Source organism: Sceloporus occidentalis, unplaced genomic scaffold (genome assembly GCF_023333645.1).
Source record: "Sceloporus occidentalis isolate IW3139 unplaced genomic scaffold, rSceOcc1.0.p SCAF_472, whole genome shotgun sequence".
Lineage (NCBI taxonomy): Eukaryota > Metazoa > Chordata > Lepidosauria > Squamata > Phrynosomatidae > Sceloporus > Sceloporus occidentalis.
The window spans coordinates 96,222-113,848 of record NW_028317452.1 but is presented as its reverse complement, the minus strand read 5'-3'; the positions used below and the strand labels follow the sequence as shown (position 1 = coordinate 113,848).

The window sequence follows — 17,627 nt, the reverse complement described above, 5'->3', positions numbered from 1 at the left end:
CAGAAGCTCTGCCACTGCGATAACCTTCCGAAAAAATGGCGGAGCTTCTGTTGATGTCCTCTCCCCTGATTGGAGCTTTCGGTGACGTCTTCTCCTAGATTCTCCAATGTCACATAAAGCTCCAAGATTACACATGCTATCTTGGTGAAAATGGCGGAGCTTCTGGTAATGTCCTTTAGCTCTACCCTTCAAATCAGGGGAGAGGATGTCACTGGAAGCGATGCCATTTTGGTGGAAGTTTGCGGTGATGCGGACGAAGAAAGAAGAGAGAGAAAAGAGAAGAGCAAGAAGGTGAAGAACAAGAAGATGTGAGACGCGGCAATGGTCGTGAGAGAAGGTAGGGAGACATTCAGAGAGTGAGAGATTTCATTACATTTGTAATTTGTAGGAGTTCGATTGCACAGTCTAGTGAAGAAAATGAGATCTCCATAAACCTTGGCAGAGGCGAGCTTCTGGTGTTGATTTGTTTGTGTTGTTCTGAGGGTCGATGTGTTGTGTTGGCCAGTGAATGGTGTCCAGTTCCTCAGTGGCATGTCCAGGTTTGTATAAAATAGGATAGGCTCTGCTTAGGTACTATGTCTTGTTTGGACAGTAAACCTGATTTTGGTTATCTGGGCCCACAGACACAACAAGTAGTAAGTCCATGGTTTTGTTTTGTTAAATAAATAAATATATATATATATATTTATTTTGTGGAGTGCAGTCTTGGTGCCATTTCTGTCTGATGTGTGGAAAGGCAGAGACATAGGTCAGAATCTCACTCACCTGATTGTCAGCCGGTAGTCTCGGCATGGATGACGCTCTTCCGTGTTCCTCAATCACCAGGTACTGTTCACTGTCTGAAAAACCATCTAACGCCATCTCCCTCATCTCCACCGACTGTCAAATGAGAATGAGAAGAGACTCAATCCTAGCGCTGTTGAATGAGACATCATTCCTAGTAATGCTGAATACCCAAACCCTTCCAAGAAATGATCCTTTCAGATTTTATGGCAGGAACCCTTGTCATGTGACATAAAAACAAGCACTTATAGGTTGTTGCAATAGAAACCTTTTCTTGCGGTTTTTATGGAAATAAACATTTAGGGGAAAGAATAGAATATCAGACTACGTTTTTTTTGTTGCTTAACATATTGTTATAATGTGTTGTGGAAGTGGAACATCACCTTTAAACAATAAAACTCCAATTAGGAATAGTGTTGGACCCCAAAAACTAAAGGAGAGTTTTAGCCTGGCCTTCTCTTCTAATGGACCTGGTCAAGCCGGCTATTCCAGCTATAGTCACACTTACTTTGTGTGAAGTGGAGATTGGAAAGAAAAAAAAAAGAGATAAATCAAGTAAAATAAATATGAATGATTTTTACTGACCTGAGAATTCGGCCAACTGTTGGTGTTCTCTTGTGTGCGCCCCCTCTCTGGGCTCCAGGTGCCGGTGTTACGGAACATTTGTTGGGCCTTTTGGGTCATCCAGGACTGGCTTTCCTTCATACCACCCTCAGGCATACCCCTGGGAAAAGAGGATGGAAACCTAGAACGATCCTGTACTCTGTTAAAGTATTGAAATGTTCCTATCATATCTCCCCCTTTTCTTCTTTCTCCAGGCTGAACATATTGAGATCCCTTAGTCTTTCCTGATCAGCGTTTTTGTAGCCCACCTCTGAACGCTCTCCATTGTGTCCATATCATTCTGGAGATGGGATCTCCAGAACTGTACCAAGAGATCTGCCCAGAGATCTTTCTGCCCCTAATGCCTCTATCTATCCAACCCATCACCTTGCTTGCTTTTTCTGATGCATTTATTGCATTGCCTGATTACCTTTAAGTAAGTGCCCTCAATGGTACAATTTGCTATTGTATTTTTATGCCCCAAGTGCATTATTTTACATTTATCAACATGAAACTGCAGCTGCCACCCTCTCAACCATTCTTCTAATTTATTTAAATAATTTTCCACCCAAAAAACAAACGTATTCTGCCCAGAATGTCTACCCTGTTGCAGACATAAATGACATATCATACCATTAACAGGATTTATAATATCACTAATAGTTTAACAGGATCTCTGTGTAGTAAACCTGTGCCGTTTCTGATCATGCAAACCCTTTACTTCCAGATATTTAACAATCCTTTCCTTTAGCTCGGTTTCCATTCATTTGCCAACTACTGGCGTGAGACTTACTGGTCTGTAATTATCTGCGTCTTCCCTGCTACCTTTTTTTATGACGTGCTACTACAACTGCCAGCTTCCAGTCTTCTGGAACTACTCCTGACAACAGTGACAGGTTAAACAAGTCTGACAGGACATTCCAAAACTCTTTTAACAACTTCCCCATCACCCACCTCTGTGAAAACCGAACAGAAATATTTATTATGATTTAATATTTATTAGCAGTCGGCTAGATCTTCTTTCTCATTTATATAATGTATCTTTAATGTAATTATTTCTTGTTTAGGTTGCGTGTGCGGGTACGAGGATTGGCAGATACAGCCATACACAGGGCTGACTTCACTCACATCTCCCCTCCTGGCTCCTGCTGGGAAGACGGCAGAGCATTCAGTCCCAGGAGCCCATCCTGCGTGGGCGAAGGAGGCTCCATCCTCTGGAACATGAGCGGGGTCCGATTCTGAATGAAGCAAGGAAGACACATGTATCACGGGCGCCCTAAACTTTGCATGGAAGCCAATACACATTGGGAAGGCGTACTTCCCAAAGGTCTGGCAGCTAGACCTAAATCTGATTGTTTTGCTCAGGTTTGTCCAAATATATAAAGTTAGCTGCGGATGTCTCTCTTCTTTAAACCAGGACAGGGTCAGAGCGTAGAACCCAGTGCTGGATTCAGAATGCCAGCGAGGGGCACAATTCTTCTCACCCTATTTCCATCCATTAAATAGAACTAAGCCTGCCCCAGCACGAAGACCGACATTTCAATCTGCTTTAGAGATGACTGACCCAATACTGGTTTATATCTCTTATAGAAAATTCCAAAACCAATTACAAATTCTTTTTTTCAATTTGTATTGTAATATATTAATATCATTTAAAAGGTATTATTTCTGTTATTTGCATTAGCGAGGGACAGTTTTGCTACAGGTAAGGAGGAATTTTCTGGGATAAATAATTCATTAAGAGACGGCTGATGTTACCTGTTCCTCCTGCAACACCTGGAGTCTCTTGGCTTTGCTCTGTCTGTAATACTCCATGATCATCATCGCAGCATAAATTTTCCCCACGGTGAGGTCAGTGGCTATCAGACGACAAAGTAATACAAGGAATTCCACTTTATAAGCGAGAGAATGGCCGTCACTTTAAGCTTACGAAGCTGGTTCCTCGGCCCGTTAGCAATTAAAGGGCTTGAATTAAGGACCCCGACTGACATAACTCTTCACCAAAACTTGACAGCAACTTTAACGTTCTCTGCAAATCGAGTTAAACGGGACGGATGAACTCAAGTTCATCTCAGCTTGTGAGTCATTTGAACTTCAACTTACAGGTACAGGTACCCGAGATACAGGTTCTCAACTAAATACTTAGCCCGGACCATACATTTCCTACGACAGATGTGCGATAATGTAATTCTAACTGTCTGGCAATTGATTACTCTGTTTTACCTAAATAGCAGTAACCTATAAGAATGATTTCAGATACGTGACATGAAAGTCATTCAATACTGCCTCGTGCCCTCGTTCCCCACTCACATTTATGTGGAGTAACTAACAGATCAAGAGTTTTCTGGGACAAGTTCGGCCAAATGGCCATCATCTCCTTTCTGAGCTCTTTGTCCATCTGCTGCTTATCAGCTCCACCTGCAACACACGGAAAAGGGTGAAGATCAGCAACAACAAAACAAAGCCATAGGTATTAGTGAGTGTGAACTCGAATTAAGCATCATATAGCACACCACCTCATCTGTATTTCTCGGAGGCCCTTCTCACTCCAAACCTCGCAATGCCAGTGTCCCTCTGATTCTCAATGAATCCCAACTCATGATCCACAACCGAGCCTCAGACAGACTCAAAGCTCATCAGTAAACTTATATGTATTCCTAATATGCGGCACATTTTCTCCTCTGACCTTATACTCACCATATACATAATATCAAACTTATCAGGGTCCTTTAAACTCTTTATAGAATCCTACACAGAGCCCCATCCCATCATTATTCTTCCGAAACCCAACACAGCCCCATATTAAACCTCTCTTCATCTCACACCCCTACTCAATAGTCTTTAGAACAGAACAATAGCTGCATGACTTTATCTTTGTTAGTACAAAAGGCACACATGAGGGACACCAATGTAGGAGAAGTTCTACAGGTTCTGCTACAGCCAAAACACATTGGAACAGCAGGGAGGATGGTCAGAGGTCTCAGGCACTTTGTGTGCGTCACTCACTGACCTTTGGCAATCTTAATGTCCAGCGCTGTTCTGATAAGAGCCATAAGAGTGGAGTTGAAGTGCACCGTGTTATCATCAGCGACAGGGAGGTCCATTCTCAGCAGCCTCTGTAGGAACCCAGAGAAGAAGGCGTCAGGTCATCGCACAAGCTGCACCTCTCCAACCTTTAATCCCAACCCAGGTCCAGTACTCAGAGGCTCCAAATTTTAGGCATCTCTAGGGAAAGAAAGCTGCAATACCCAAACTCTGAGAAAGCTAACTAGTGTATCAGAAGCGGACAGTTCTATTTAAACACTTCCCAGATGTCGCCCTTTACCAGGCATCTTCCCAGTCACCCCGTTTGGGTAAAATACTAATGTACAAAGCCTTCTCTGTAGAACTATCTTCTTTGTACTCGGCCTTCCAAGTACAAAACATTCTAAGCATCCTTAGTGACCAGAGCCTCAGAGTTCTGTATGATAACAAGAAAGATAGTGACATTACCCCTTCAACGCCAGAGTGAGAAGAAGACAAATAGCTTCTTCCACCCAAGCTATAAAACAGCTCTCTGGCAGTGACGAGGTTGAAACTAGCAAGAGGCGACCCGAACTGAAGCCGAGATCAGCAGGCATTAAAAACAAGCAAACTCGATACATGCGGCATGCACAACTGGTCCATGCAACGTGCAGGGTCCCCCCATGCAATCCCTTCGTAGAACTATAACTCCTACAGAGGGGGGAGCACATGGGGGAGAGGGCTTCTAGGGGAGGAGGGGGGCGAGAGAGTGAGACAAGGGGAGGGTGAGAAAGGGAGAGAGGGAGGAAAAAAAGAGAGAAACACATCGACAAAACAAGCTGTGAAACGTGTCAGTCAGAGGTGTTACGCAGGATCAATGAGACCCCAAGAGAAAAACTGAGACCTTTGCCACGCAATTAACCGGATTCCCTGACCATACGAGAGTTATCAGAGATAGGGTACAGGGCGCAGAAATGGGAGAAATATGGAACCGAGGAGTAATTGAATGGCCTTATAACTCAGCAGTGATGGGTACGGGGCAGTTATAGAGAGAAGGGCTCTGTAATAGAGCAGTGATAGGTACAGGGCAGTAATAGGGGTAGGGGGCATGTAATAGAGCAGTGGTGGGTACAGGGCAGTTATAGGGAGAAGGGCTCTGTAATAGAGCAGTGATAGGTACAGGGCAGTAATAGGGGTAGGGGGCATGTAATAGAGCAGTGGTGGGTACAGGGCAGTTATAGGGAGAAGGGCTCTGTAATAGAGCAGTGATAGGTAGGGGGCAGTTATAGGGGTAGGGGGCATGTAATAGAGTAGTGATGGATACGGGGTAGTTATAGAGAGAAGGGCTCTGTAATAGAGCAGTGATGGGTACAGGGTAGTTATAGAGAGAAGGGCTCTGTAATAGAGGAGTGAGAGGTACGGGGCAGTAATAGGGGTAGGGGGCATGTAATAGAGCAGTGATGGATACGGGGCAGTTATAGAGAGAAGGGCCCTGTAGTAGAGCAGTGATAGGTACAGGGCAGTCAGATAGAAGGGCTATGTAATAGAGCTGTTATAGGTACAGGGCAGTTATAGGGGTAGGGGGCGTGTAATAGAGCTGTTATTGGTACAGGGCAGTTATAGGGGTAGGGGGCATGTAATAGAGCTGTTATTGGTACAGGGCAGTTATAGGGGTAGGGGGTCCTGTAAAATAGCAGTGATAGGTAGGGCAGTAGTAAGTATCATTGTTCAATTAGTGGACCCCTCAGTAACTGAGAATGTTTACAGTGATACCATAGAATAGCGCTTTAATATGTACAGATCACACTGGATAATTAACATTATTATCGCATAGGTTACGATTCAAGCAGGAAGGGGGCAGGAGGGACTGCAACGCAGACCTGCATCACTCTGTTAATGCACTGTGCACTTACCATAGTGAGTGTGGAGAGAGAGAAGAGGGAGCGATACACAGAGGCAGAGTGAGAGAGAAAGGGATGTGGAAAGATTGGCAGCCTATCTGTACATGATATGGTAGCTTTAAAAATTGAAACTGTCCCTTGCAGTCTGGGGTCCACCTAATACACAATCTTCAGTCTGCAGTCACCCATTTTCCTCAACCTTGTGTATGGTGAGCAGGCCCTAAAAGCCTAGTCTAGTCCCTTACGGCATTACGGCTTGTGACCGGAGACCTGGCGAACATATGACCGAGAACATAGATCTTATGCGCGGGGGGGGATTTTTGGGGGGGCTCAGAAGGTGCTATAGCCCACGTCTGTCTGAAACAATATATCACAAGTAGACCCAGCTAGGCTCAGACCAGGCGTTGCCATCAAAAATAAACTGAAAGCTCCGAGTGTTGCTGTATAACCCTATGGCTTTAACGCACATACCCAGCAAACAAATAGAGCCCCTGAGCATCCGGCTCAATAACAGAGACCTATCAAACATAAAGAACCTCCGAAGGCGAAGGGATACCTGGAGAACTCTCTGTAATAAAAAACCACTATCATGGGTGAATCATCTTGTTACATACAAATCATTAGGGCCTGCAAACCCAATTCACCATTGAGACCATCAGAACATCATCATCTCCATGAGGTACCATAGGAGCTGCCACCACTTTTCTTAAATAGAATGCCTAGCGGTTCCGGCCATACTCTTACCAGGTCTCACCTCTACTGCCGGCTACTGGGAAAAACCATGGAGTAAGCGGGGCAGGCATTCTGTCAGAGCTAGAGAAAGCCCCACAAAAACTCAGATCCACCTACAAAGCCACCTGTAGACCTCAATGTCCTTTGACCCGAGAGATCTGCAAGCAACTAACATCGTCTTTAACCAGGGAAGATGTGACTTGTGATTATAATAAACAATATAAAACAACACTCCAAGAGAGCAACCGGTTTCATCGGTCAGTTGTGTGCTGGTTTTACTATCGGATAGCGTGATATGTCCCTATAGCATCGTTGCCCCATGGCTTTTTTGTTTAAAGAACCAAGCTGGCTTAATATTCAGTACTTCTAGCCATATGCATCGATGCATTCGGTAAAAATCGGCACACGGACAGGAATTTTATTGTGTGACCCACCGCCTGACCACGTGTCTGCTGGGAGATCGCGATGCTGAAACAACAAAGACAACACTCTTCTCTGTCCCAAAGTCCACCCCTAAATCTGTACAGAAAAGGCCCCAAAACATGGATATGGATATTTCGTTTTGTGAGTGCTTTGGTAATCGGTACATTATCTGCTACGTGTCACTTTCTTGTGGTAGCGGCTGAAGTTCACTTGTGGTGGCATCTAGTGCTGCTTTAGGGAAACACTACAGCTAAGCAAGCCTAAATCAGTAAGCAGGTTGACGATGTTGTGTTCATAATTTAGCTGGCCGCATTGCGTCTAATGCCTCCCTCCCGTTCCCCCCCACGACATTTTGTTGTCACCCAAAGTACAAGACAGGTCATACACGCACACACATTGACAACACATCTCCACGTCAAGATATCCAAAAAAATAACATAAAAAAAAAAAAAGACAAAGAGCTGTCCAGAGGCTTCCAGTCAAGATGGGTCCTGGCATTAAGGAACTCTCTGGGGTACATTTTAACCCCCTCTGCTGCTAGAATATAACAATGCCCCTAGCAGCGGAAGGGTTAAGTTACCTCTCTCTCTTGTAGGTTATAGGGTGGGATGAACGGACTAGGAAGGGTTGGGAGTCATGGGAAGTGGTGGTGGGGATCTACCTTATAAGCAACTCGAGCAGGGCATTTCTTCCCCAGACCCAAGGGAGGCGAGATAAGTCTGAGCATCTCATACAAGTCTGTGTATTTCATGCGACCCCTGGGAACAGAGAGAGAGGAGCCACAGAGGAGCGGAAACGGTAGAGATATGAGAGGGGATGGAAGCAGGTAAATAGGCAGATGAGTTTTGAGTATGACCGCAGATAGATATGTAAAAAGAGACAATGGGAGTGATGGGGAAGAGGGTGGAAATGGGCAGGAATTCCCAGTTTGCATGGATTAGAATGTTGAAAATAATGGCGGGTACAGAGAGCATGGCAAGGCAGGTGTTTTGGTGTTTAGATGGGGTTCCAAGGCCATAATATGCATTTGATGAACCATGGAATGAAATAAGGGCGGTAATTAATAAAATAGATTAAGATGATCCTCAAAGAAAGAAAAGAAAGAATGTTGATGAATAGGAATATGGAATACGGATGGTTCAATGAAATGTTGAGAGAAGTGGCGCAAAACCATAAAAGTATCAAAAGATGGAAGATAGATGGAAAGAAGCGGAGCGTTGGCGGCAGGAAAAGGAGCAGAGAAGGAAGAAGATCATAGGAAAGCGAAATAAGAAAGAGAAGAGTAGAATAGGAAGAAAGAGGAAGAAAAAATGAGAGGAAGAAATACATGAGAGCGCGCAAAACCCAGGACACAAAAAGGAATGGGCAGCGGGAGGTTTACTAAGAACGTGGAGATAAAAGGGAGTGAAAAGAGATTAGATCACGTTACTGTCTGAGGCGGTGACACAGAAAAGCCTAAGTCCACCTCGTCACATTCACAAAGGGGCCGTAGAGTGCCCACACCTGACCCAGCCATTGCAGGGATCGGCTGAGGCTTCCATGATTCCCACTGTGACATGAAACCTAACGGGAAGATGTTCCAACAGCCCAATGGAATGCTGGGATGCGAAGGAGACCCGGGAACATCCAGTGTTCTCTCCTCCTAACGAGCAATACTGGATTTACGCATAGCCATGCTTGATGAGTCTCCTTTCACAGCCTCTCTCCGGTAAAGGTGAGTCTATGCCCCGTCCTGCCACTGTGGGTCGTTAGGATTTCAAGGAGAGCGAGGAGGAAAATGTTTTCAGTGGTGGTGGTAAAAAAGGAGTGTGTGAGGGCGAGGTTTATGGAATGGGGAGGGATATCCGGAATGGTTAATGAAGCCCCCCCGAGACTTCTCCGCACCCCTCCCCCCTTCATCAAGCAATCCTTTCCTTCTTTAGAGCAGGCTCCCCCCCTCCCAAAAATAAAACAGTCCATACCCAACACCCAAAACCCAGCAAGCCCATGCTTCGTCTGGGAACTAGAACCCTTTAGCTGCCACAGGGTGAGTGATAAACCCTCTGGAAGCCAAAGAGAGAGGATGCACAATGTGTACACAGCTGAATACAGCTTCGTATAGAAATATATATATGGAATATATATATTGAATTAGGTAGGTGAAAGCAACGCACATTCCGCTGATTCTTGCAGGGGTAAAGGGCTGTTTTTGAAGGATGGGAGAGAAAGGAATATTATTTAGGGGTGAAAGGAAGAAAGGGGCAGATGGGAGGATAGGAGAGGGTTGTGGAAGTTTGTCATTTTTTTTGTTTTTTGGTTTTTTTAATGGTTTTCCAAACCTTGCAAGCCACCCTGTGGGGGCATTTCTTTCCCAACCCCAGCGGGGGGGAGATAACCCGTAACAAACTGTACATGTCCTTATAATGAATGCGCCCGCTGAAATAAGAACAAAGGGGGGTTAGTTGGGAGTGAACCTCCCTTTTCCCTTAGCCTCTTAGGTGTTAGTGTACCCAGCAGTGTTTAGAACCCCAAAGAACATAGAAAAAGTCAAACAATGTGTAAACACAATTAGAACTGTACATTAATATAAACAAGAGAGGGATAAACACCCAAATCTGGCTATGTCAACAGTCTCTGATCAATCATAACATCAAAATTAGCACTTTGGACATGTCTCGTTATATTACCACCAGCTGGATGAGCCGGAATGAAGTACAACATCCCGCTGTGTGTCTGGGAGAGACAGAGAATGGATATCCGCAAAGGGACACCTAAGTCTAGTCACTAAACTCTAAGTATTACATCATTTTGCAGCCGAGTTCCTGCGGACTTCTCCGGCTGCGCATGTCATTGATGGAACTCCTACAACCCAAGAGATTCTGAACCACCAGGTTCAGGAGACATTGCCGATTTTGAACTGGATGGGATGAACTCTTCCAGAGCTGTTCCCAAGTCGGCAAATGCCAGCTCAGGAGCTCATTGGCAGGAAAGGGAGCACTGAATAAACCCCACAATGTGTTGGTTGGAGATAGGAGGGGGGGCATAGGCAACAGGTGGAGATATGGAGAGAAGATGAGGAGAACTGGAGCACAGATGTGGGACCATATAATGTAACTCATTAAATACTTATTGGCTTCCGCTAATAAAGGTTCCCGTGATCCAACTAAACCCCAAAGTGCTAATTTGACACTTTTTGATCATAGCTACTCAGCTAATAATGTTCACATTAACCAGTTTTGGAAGTTTGCCCTAATGGATAAACATAAATATACATAATCACATCATAATAGCAATACAAAAAAAAACCAAAAAAACCTTCAAGGTCTATTCACTAAACTCCAACCGGAGAACTTGGTTGTTCACTAAAGTCACCTCGACTGCAACTCTTGGTATCATGACTTGGTAGAGTTCTCAGCGCCAACGTCAGTCAAAGTCCCTCGAGTTTTAGATACTAAACTCAGGGGCTGAGAGACGGAGCTTAGTGAACAGACCTCTTTCATTCACCAGCAGCAGCAGCTGTTAAAATATATACATAGAGGAAACAAAAACATCTTGCCGGAACTTCAGCAGGACAATATTAACTGGAATCTACACGTAAAAACAGCTGAGGGATATACACAGAGAGAAGTTATACAGGTAATACACGGGTTAACATATCATACATAGAAATAGGAGACAGGGAAGATATAGGGTTACTAAAAGCTGGGTTCTCCTTTGGTGTTTTTTCCGTGGAGGAACATGAAGAGTACCAAGCAAGAGTACCAAGCAAGAGTACCAAGCAAGAGTACCAAGACATTCTAAAAGTCTTAAGACAAGGGTGTTTTCACGGCTCCTTATGGAATGTTTTTCCACGTGAAAGTTTCCATGGACGTTTTTGGATTTGGAGAAATGTTTGGCTTCTTAGCTAATTTTTCTACTTGTTGTAAGACCTCAAACCTTGCGTGGTCCTTGTCTTATAATCATTACTTAAAATATATTCAATTACAAAAAGGGATATTTAAATAGCAATAAACAAATATAAGATGAAATATTTATAAAGAGGTACAAAACCTTGGCTAATGAATTCAATTTAATAATTTAATAGATCTGAATATGAAGTACGGTATATTAATTGCACATGTATAGTAAATATGTCAATGAAAGAATATATACGGTTAATATTTTTAATTCATGGGACATTTTTAACATTTTTTTTAAGAAAAAAAACTGATGATACTGTAGTATTCTTTCACAAATATAACTATTATAGTATTAAAAACTATTAAAGTTTAAAAAAAAAAAATATTTTCCCATTCCCTATCTTTGGAATGCTGTATTTGTATATTATCATATTCATTAATAATAATAAAAAAAAGGAATAAGAGTCTTTATTAAAGCCTACCTCAGCTACGTGTAAAGATGAGTATACGATAATATTTCTCTCTATATATTACTATTAAATTAATTTGGTTTCCAGATGTTTTTCACTAGGAATTATTTATTTTAATCACCTCCTAAATTCTTCTTCCTTTCAGATATATTGCGCAATCAAGGGTTTTGACCCAGTGTTAATAAATGTAGAAACTATTTGATCAGGGAACCAATAATCTGGAAGACTAAACAGAATGGCGATTTAATTTATATTTATTGTTTTTGAAACATTCCGTTATGTGTTAAGTATCCTAATTGTCTGCGGGATAATGAAATAAGGATGTTCTGGTGTGGCTGATCACTCAGGTAGTAAAGTAATATAAATTGCCAACTTGCCGGGATGTGTCCCAGAAGCTAGGCCATGTGTGGCTATAGACACTGATGGATAAATACAATTTCATTAACAAACATAGATCATACACAGAGGTATAAAACAAGGTAAACGCATCGATACATGGTTAAAGGTAACTACAAGCACCCTATCACCCCAAACGCAGATTGAACACCACGAGGAGAGCTCCCCGGAGCACGATTTTGGGTGTCATATTAAATATGGGTCGTTGGCCAAAATCCTTGAAATATATAAAAAAAACATTTGCTCCAATTTGTTTAGAGAGAAGGATAGATTCCGGGAGCCTCTAAAATGGTCTGCTGTAGCCTGAATGTTTGAAAAGGGGCATGGTGGGTTTATCTGGAGATGACAAGGACAGGTTTGGGGCTATTGTAAGGATTTTCCACCCAGATCTGAAGTTCTAAAATAAGGATCCCGTCCTCCACCACTTTTGAACGTATAAATAGGTGATGTTTGTCTTGGAGAGAAAGAGTAGGAAACCATAAGCAGAAGACAGGAGATGGAAAGGATTCAGAAGTGGAGATGTGGGGTTGACGTGGACGGGTTACTGGCTCAGATTTCAAACGTAAGTTTCAAGTCTTTGGGGAGAATAAATAATGTATGGTTGGTGTTTTTTGGAGACAGCAGGGCATTATGAGTGTCTGAACGTAGGGAACAAGTGGTTTTGTTGGCGGCTTCCAGCCCCGGGGCCAATCCCATTTCTAATGTTCGAGTGATACTTCACCCCAAACCAATCCGGAACACATTGCTCCAAGAATACTACGCTCTCGCTAAAATATTCTACAAAAATGCCATAGAGCAAGCAAAGAAAGGATCGACTTTAGAAAGAACGTCTCTTTACATATGTGGGGTTCGCAATAGAAAAAAAAAACCTGGTGGCCGAGGCAGGCCATCCCTATTTCTTTAACAAACCAAAGAAGTCCTTGAAAGTTGGGAAAAAAAAAAAATTGGCTGGGTAATGAAGGGTACATTTCTCTTTGGGTAGTTTTGAAAGAAACTTTCTGTAGGTAGACTATACTTCACTCCTAGGCAACATTATGGACATTTTGGACCCAAAAACTCTTTTTTGAAATGTCAAAAGTCTTTGTTGCCCAGATCTACCCATCTATCTATATATATATATATTGGGTAAAACGATCATTCAGTATTAGAAATTTAGGGGGGAAAATCAGGGTTATTCAGTAAAGTGTTTTAGTTAGTAGGAGGTTTATGTACGACATTTAAAAAAAATGGGACCTGACCTTTAACTCAAGTGCTAGGAAACAGATATTTACGCCATTGTTATCATCATATAGAGATACATATTTTTAATTAGAAACATGGAATTATGGAAAAATAGAATGTGACAGCAGATCAGACCCATTCGGCCGTCTAGTCTGCCTGTTTTACCTGCTGTAAAGACTCAGAGCTTAATTATTCCTTAGTCTAGTCTTAGAGTCACAATAGCAATATACCTATCCCTGTTATGGTTACAGAATAATAATTAGTTAATGTTGTTAATAGGCATGTTCATTATGGTGTGTAAAATACTCATTTCCGGTGTTATTGATCGCATTTTCTTATGAAATGTAAGGACCAACGTGCAGCGACATTTTGCTGTATATTAGATCTTGGCTTCCTTCACTACCATCCAATTCATTGGCTGTGTGACTGGCTGAACTAGATCCATGTTCTCTGGCTGGTGTTTAGTATTTTATCTCTGCCACCTTGGCTGGATGAATGTCTGCCAACTCTCTTTCCTCTGTCTTAAGATGACTCATTTCTTTGAATAAGCTGCTTCATTGCTGATTATCCAATCTTCACATCCCACATTTTCCATTGTGACTCTTCCCCTTCTTTTTCTGTTCCTTTGCCTGGTCTTCCTTGTCTTCGATGGACTAGTCACATTTTCCTCCCTACCTTGCACCCTCCAAATAATTACTTCTGGTGTCTTCATGCCAGTCTTCGTTCCTCTTGACAAGTCTACCCAAATTTCTAATTTAATAATCAGCCCCTGATGATCCTCTTTCATTTGTTCTTACGAATTATCTGTTTGATTGCCAATTGGGTAACCAGATTCTCCTTTAATGATCTGGCTGATCGTTACCCCTTATGACTTCCACCATCATCCACTTGTCATCTCTCGGGGCTACTGATCTTTATTTCTGTTTTTTTTTCATTTGCAAATTCCCTGCCTACTCTGCCATTGGCTGATCCCAACTACTCACTTGGCGAATGGCCATTACCTATGATACGATTTGACGGTCCTTTTCCCCTTCACGTGATTTGTGTGACAGACAGCGTGACTCACCAAGCAGCCGGATCATACTCTGCCCACACTCGCACATATTCATCCAGGTGATGAGGTCCCAATATGGAGGAGTCTCGGGTGAGATACTCGAAGTTATCCATAATGACGGCAACAAACAAGTTCAGCATCTGCAGGGAAAGAAGGACTCAAACTCCTGTACCACAAACACACACAGAACTCAATCCTTCTTTATTGTCACATCTACAGCGCTGTGTCCCAACACACTGCCAACATCGAGTATAGCTTCACCCATTGCTCTCAGCTCGTTATCGCCCTCTCCTCGGTCATCTTCACTCATTCGTTCTTCATTCTGCTCTACATGTCTCCTCTCCTCCTCTCATATATTCTCACTTTCCACTCCTTATTCTGGGGGTTACGTTATCGCGATGCCTTCCTTCCACTTCCCAAGCACACCGTTCCCTCTCCCACGAGGTTAGGGTGATGATTTCTCACATCTTCACCCTAACCTCCTCCTCCCACATATCTGTATTTCCTTTTTTTTTTCCTTTTCCCCTTTCCATTCTTTATCTCTCCTCTTCTTTAGCGGCTTACGCGCAGTCACCCTGCTCTCTTTCTTTCACTTACCAGGAAGGAGCAGAGGAAAATGAAGGACACAAAGTAGAAATAAGCAAATTCGCTGCCACATTCCTTCTCTTTTATACCAGACCCCTTGTCACAGGCCTTCCCGCCCAAACAGGACAGCATTATGTCATGCCATGCTTCCCCCGTGGCGCTTCTGTAGGGAGACATAGAAAGATACAATGAAATGGCACATAAGAACCGATCGGATCTACACATTTTTTTATTTTGGATTTTTCAATTAGTGTTTTTTTTCAGATTAGTTTGTTTAAGTCTCACTGGATCGTCTCATCTGGTTTCATTATTTCCACAAGTTCTATTCCACTATACTACTGATACCACTTCTACTGGAAGGCTATCCAGATATCTACCACCACTTTCTGTATTCTTTTCCCCAAATAAGAAGTTATGGCTTGGATTTTTGCCCTTGGCTTATGAGGTATGGAGTCAGACGTTTGAGGCGTGAAGGAATTCCAGCGGTACTCTTACCGGAACAGAAGCATGAGGGCTTGGAAAAACGTGCGAAAGTTATTGTGCTCAGTTATGGCCGTGTCTTCGTCTTCTTCATCCAAGGCAATGTTACCGAACACCTGGAAATAGATTCGTGAGTGTAGCGGGGAGCGAAAAATAACGGCAAACAGAGACATTAAACACATCGGAGAGACACGTGCACACATAGGTACCTAAATCTATTCCCATATGGCCCTATGTATTGCCGATGCTCATTATATGAACACACAGACAAGTCATGGACTGGAATGGGAATCTACACAAACAGGGACACGTAAACAGACACACGGGTACATATATGAATATAGAACAGATGAACTGCATATATGCACACAATCGGATTCTATCACGGACCTGCATGCCGATGATGGCATAAATAAAGAAGAGCATTGCGATCAGGAGGCAGACGTAGGGTAGAGCCTGTGAGGGGAGAGAGTAGGGAGGTAAGAAACGGCACACTTCAGATCCAAAAACACTCAACGTCCACCCCGACCCAAACACCGTCCATACACACCCCACACCCACGCGGAATGAAGAAACGCCCCCCGCTCGCGGAGATATCACAGGCACTCCGCAGAGATCCGGCAAATCCTCGATACAAGGTGTTTGTTTCAGGATCCAGAAATATCGCTCCATACCTTATAACAGACAAAGCCGCCATACATTCGTCACCAGAACCACAACATCCTCAGGGTCCCAGCAAACACTTAACGTCCACAGAGGTCCATCAGACCCACACGATCCACGCAAAGTCAACAAACACAACATTTACGAACAGTGAACAGATCTATGAAATCATCATCATCGTTACTAAATACACAACATTGGTGATGCAGCTTTAAAAAAAAATATCCAAAAATGCCTATTGTGGTATTTGCAACAGAACGGCAACTGCACAGGAAACAGAGAGAAGATACGGAATGTATGAAGAATGAGCAATTCGTGTTTACGACACAGAGAAAAATTACCACCCAGGCCCTTAACCAGCAAAGAAAGTAGCGAGGCACAACCTAGGGGTGAGCCCAGATCACCAGGATGACATGGACGCCACAACGTTCTCTGCTGAGCCAGAATGCTTCTGGTGCATGGACGGTGCATGGATTGCCCTTCTTCCCCTTCCTCGTTTTCTGCCCTTCCACCCCCATGTCTCTCCTACCCTCTCTTGCCCTTATCTCTGTCTCTGCTTCCTCCCGACAGATGGTGATGTCAGTAGGGCTGCCGGTCCACCCAGACTTGCCCAAACAAAATACACCCAAAGCCCCTGGTGCCAGACCCTACCAAATGGGGGCCTCTTAATGGTGCTATTCTCCCTCAACCATACCCTGCAAATTTTAACCCCCCCCAGACGCCTCTAATGCCCAATGCCCCCAGCCCCAGCTGGCACACCAATACCCAAAGCCGTTATCTCCTGCAATAGGCATTTCATCCTGTGGGACCTTTATTTGTCTTACAACTTTTGATGTCAAAAGAGGCATCGGTTAAATACTTTCTGTGCAAACTGATTGCTGTTGTATTGGATTAGGCCCCTGGGAATCAGCGTTGCTAAATGGACAGGGAGCATGTATGTGTGTGGGTTAGTGCATGCTCAGGGCATGTCCGTGTTTTGATTGGGGTATGTTAATTGAGGGGTGGGAGACCCTAGGTGATATAAGGTGCCCTCTGGGTGACCCCGGTCACTGTCCTTTTTTACAGACACGGCCAACAGTCTTACCTGCTTCCCACCCTCCCTCCCTATTTCTTGTGTACTGACTTTCTTTCTTTTGTCACAGCTGGCGGTTTGCGTGTCCTTGCCGGTCTGGTTTTGGTAAGTGATGGAGTTTGGATGCTGGTGGAATGGAAGGCTCAGTCCTCCCCTGACCTCTGGTGTTTTATTGGACGTGCCCACCGAGCTTGTTGGACGGCTGGTGGTTAGCATTGGTGGTGGGGCAGCGAAAGGTAGCTGTCAGCTTTGTTTGGACGAGGGGGGAGGTGAGTACCTGTGGTCTGGATTGTGCAGTGTGAGAGGCCGGCAAGGACGGGGTTAATTCGGTTCCTGTGTTGGTTATGTTTTGAATATGTTACG

At 43.7% G+C, this 17,627-nt stretch overlaps 1 protein-coding gene across 1 annotated transcript in view; it reads right to left on the bottom strand.

Annotated features, from left to right (window-relative positions):
* Positions 1-17,627, bottom strand: part of LOC149271696 (voltage-dependent P/Q-type calcium channel subunit alpha-1A-like) — a 99,851-nt gene that overhangs the window by 5,657 nt on the left and 76,567 nt on the right. Inside the window, exons 33-43 of the mRNA XM_089507195.1 lie at positions 15,920-15,985; positions 15,545-15,645; positions 15,062-15,212; positions 14,477-14,604; positions 8,107-8,203; positions 4,397-4,502; positions 3,697-3,804; positions 3,145-3,245; positions 2,515-2,624; positions 1,369-1,507; positions 766-879 (exon numbers count right to left, since the gene is read on the bottom strand). Of these exons, the coding sequence (XP_089363321.1) occupies positions 766-879; positions 1,369-1,507; positions 2,515-2,624; positions 3,145-3,245; positions 3,697-3,804; positions 4,397-4,502; positions 8,107-8,203; positions 14,477-14,604; positions 15,062-15,212; positions 15,545-15,645; positions 15,920-15,985 (1,221 nt within the window). The remainder of the gene's footprint in view (positions 1-765; positions 880-1,368; positions 1,508-2,514; positions 2,625-3,144; positions 3,246-3,696; positions 3,805-4,396; positions 4,503-8,106; positions 8,204-14,476; positions 14,605-15,061; positions 15,213-15,544; positions 15,646-15,919; positions 15,986-17,627) is intronic.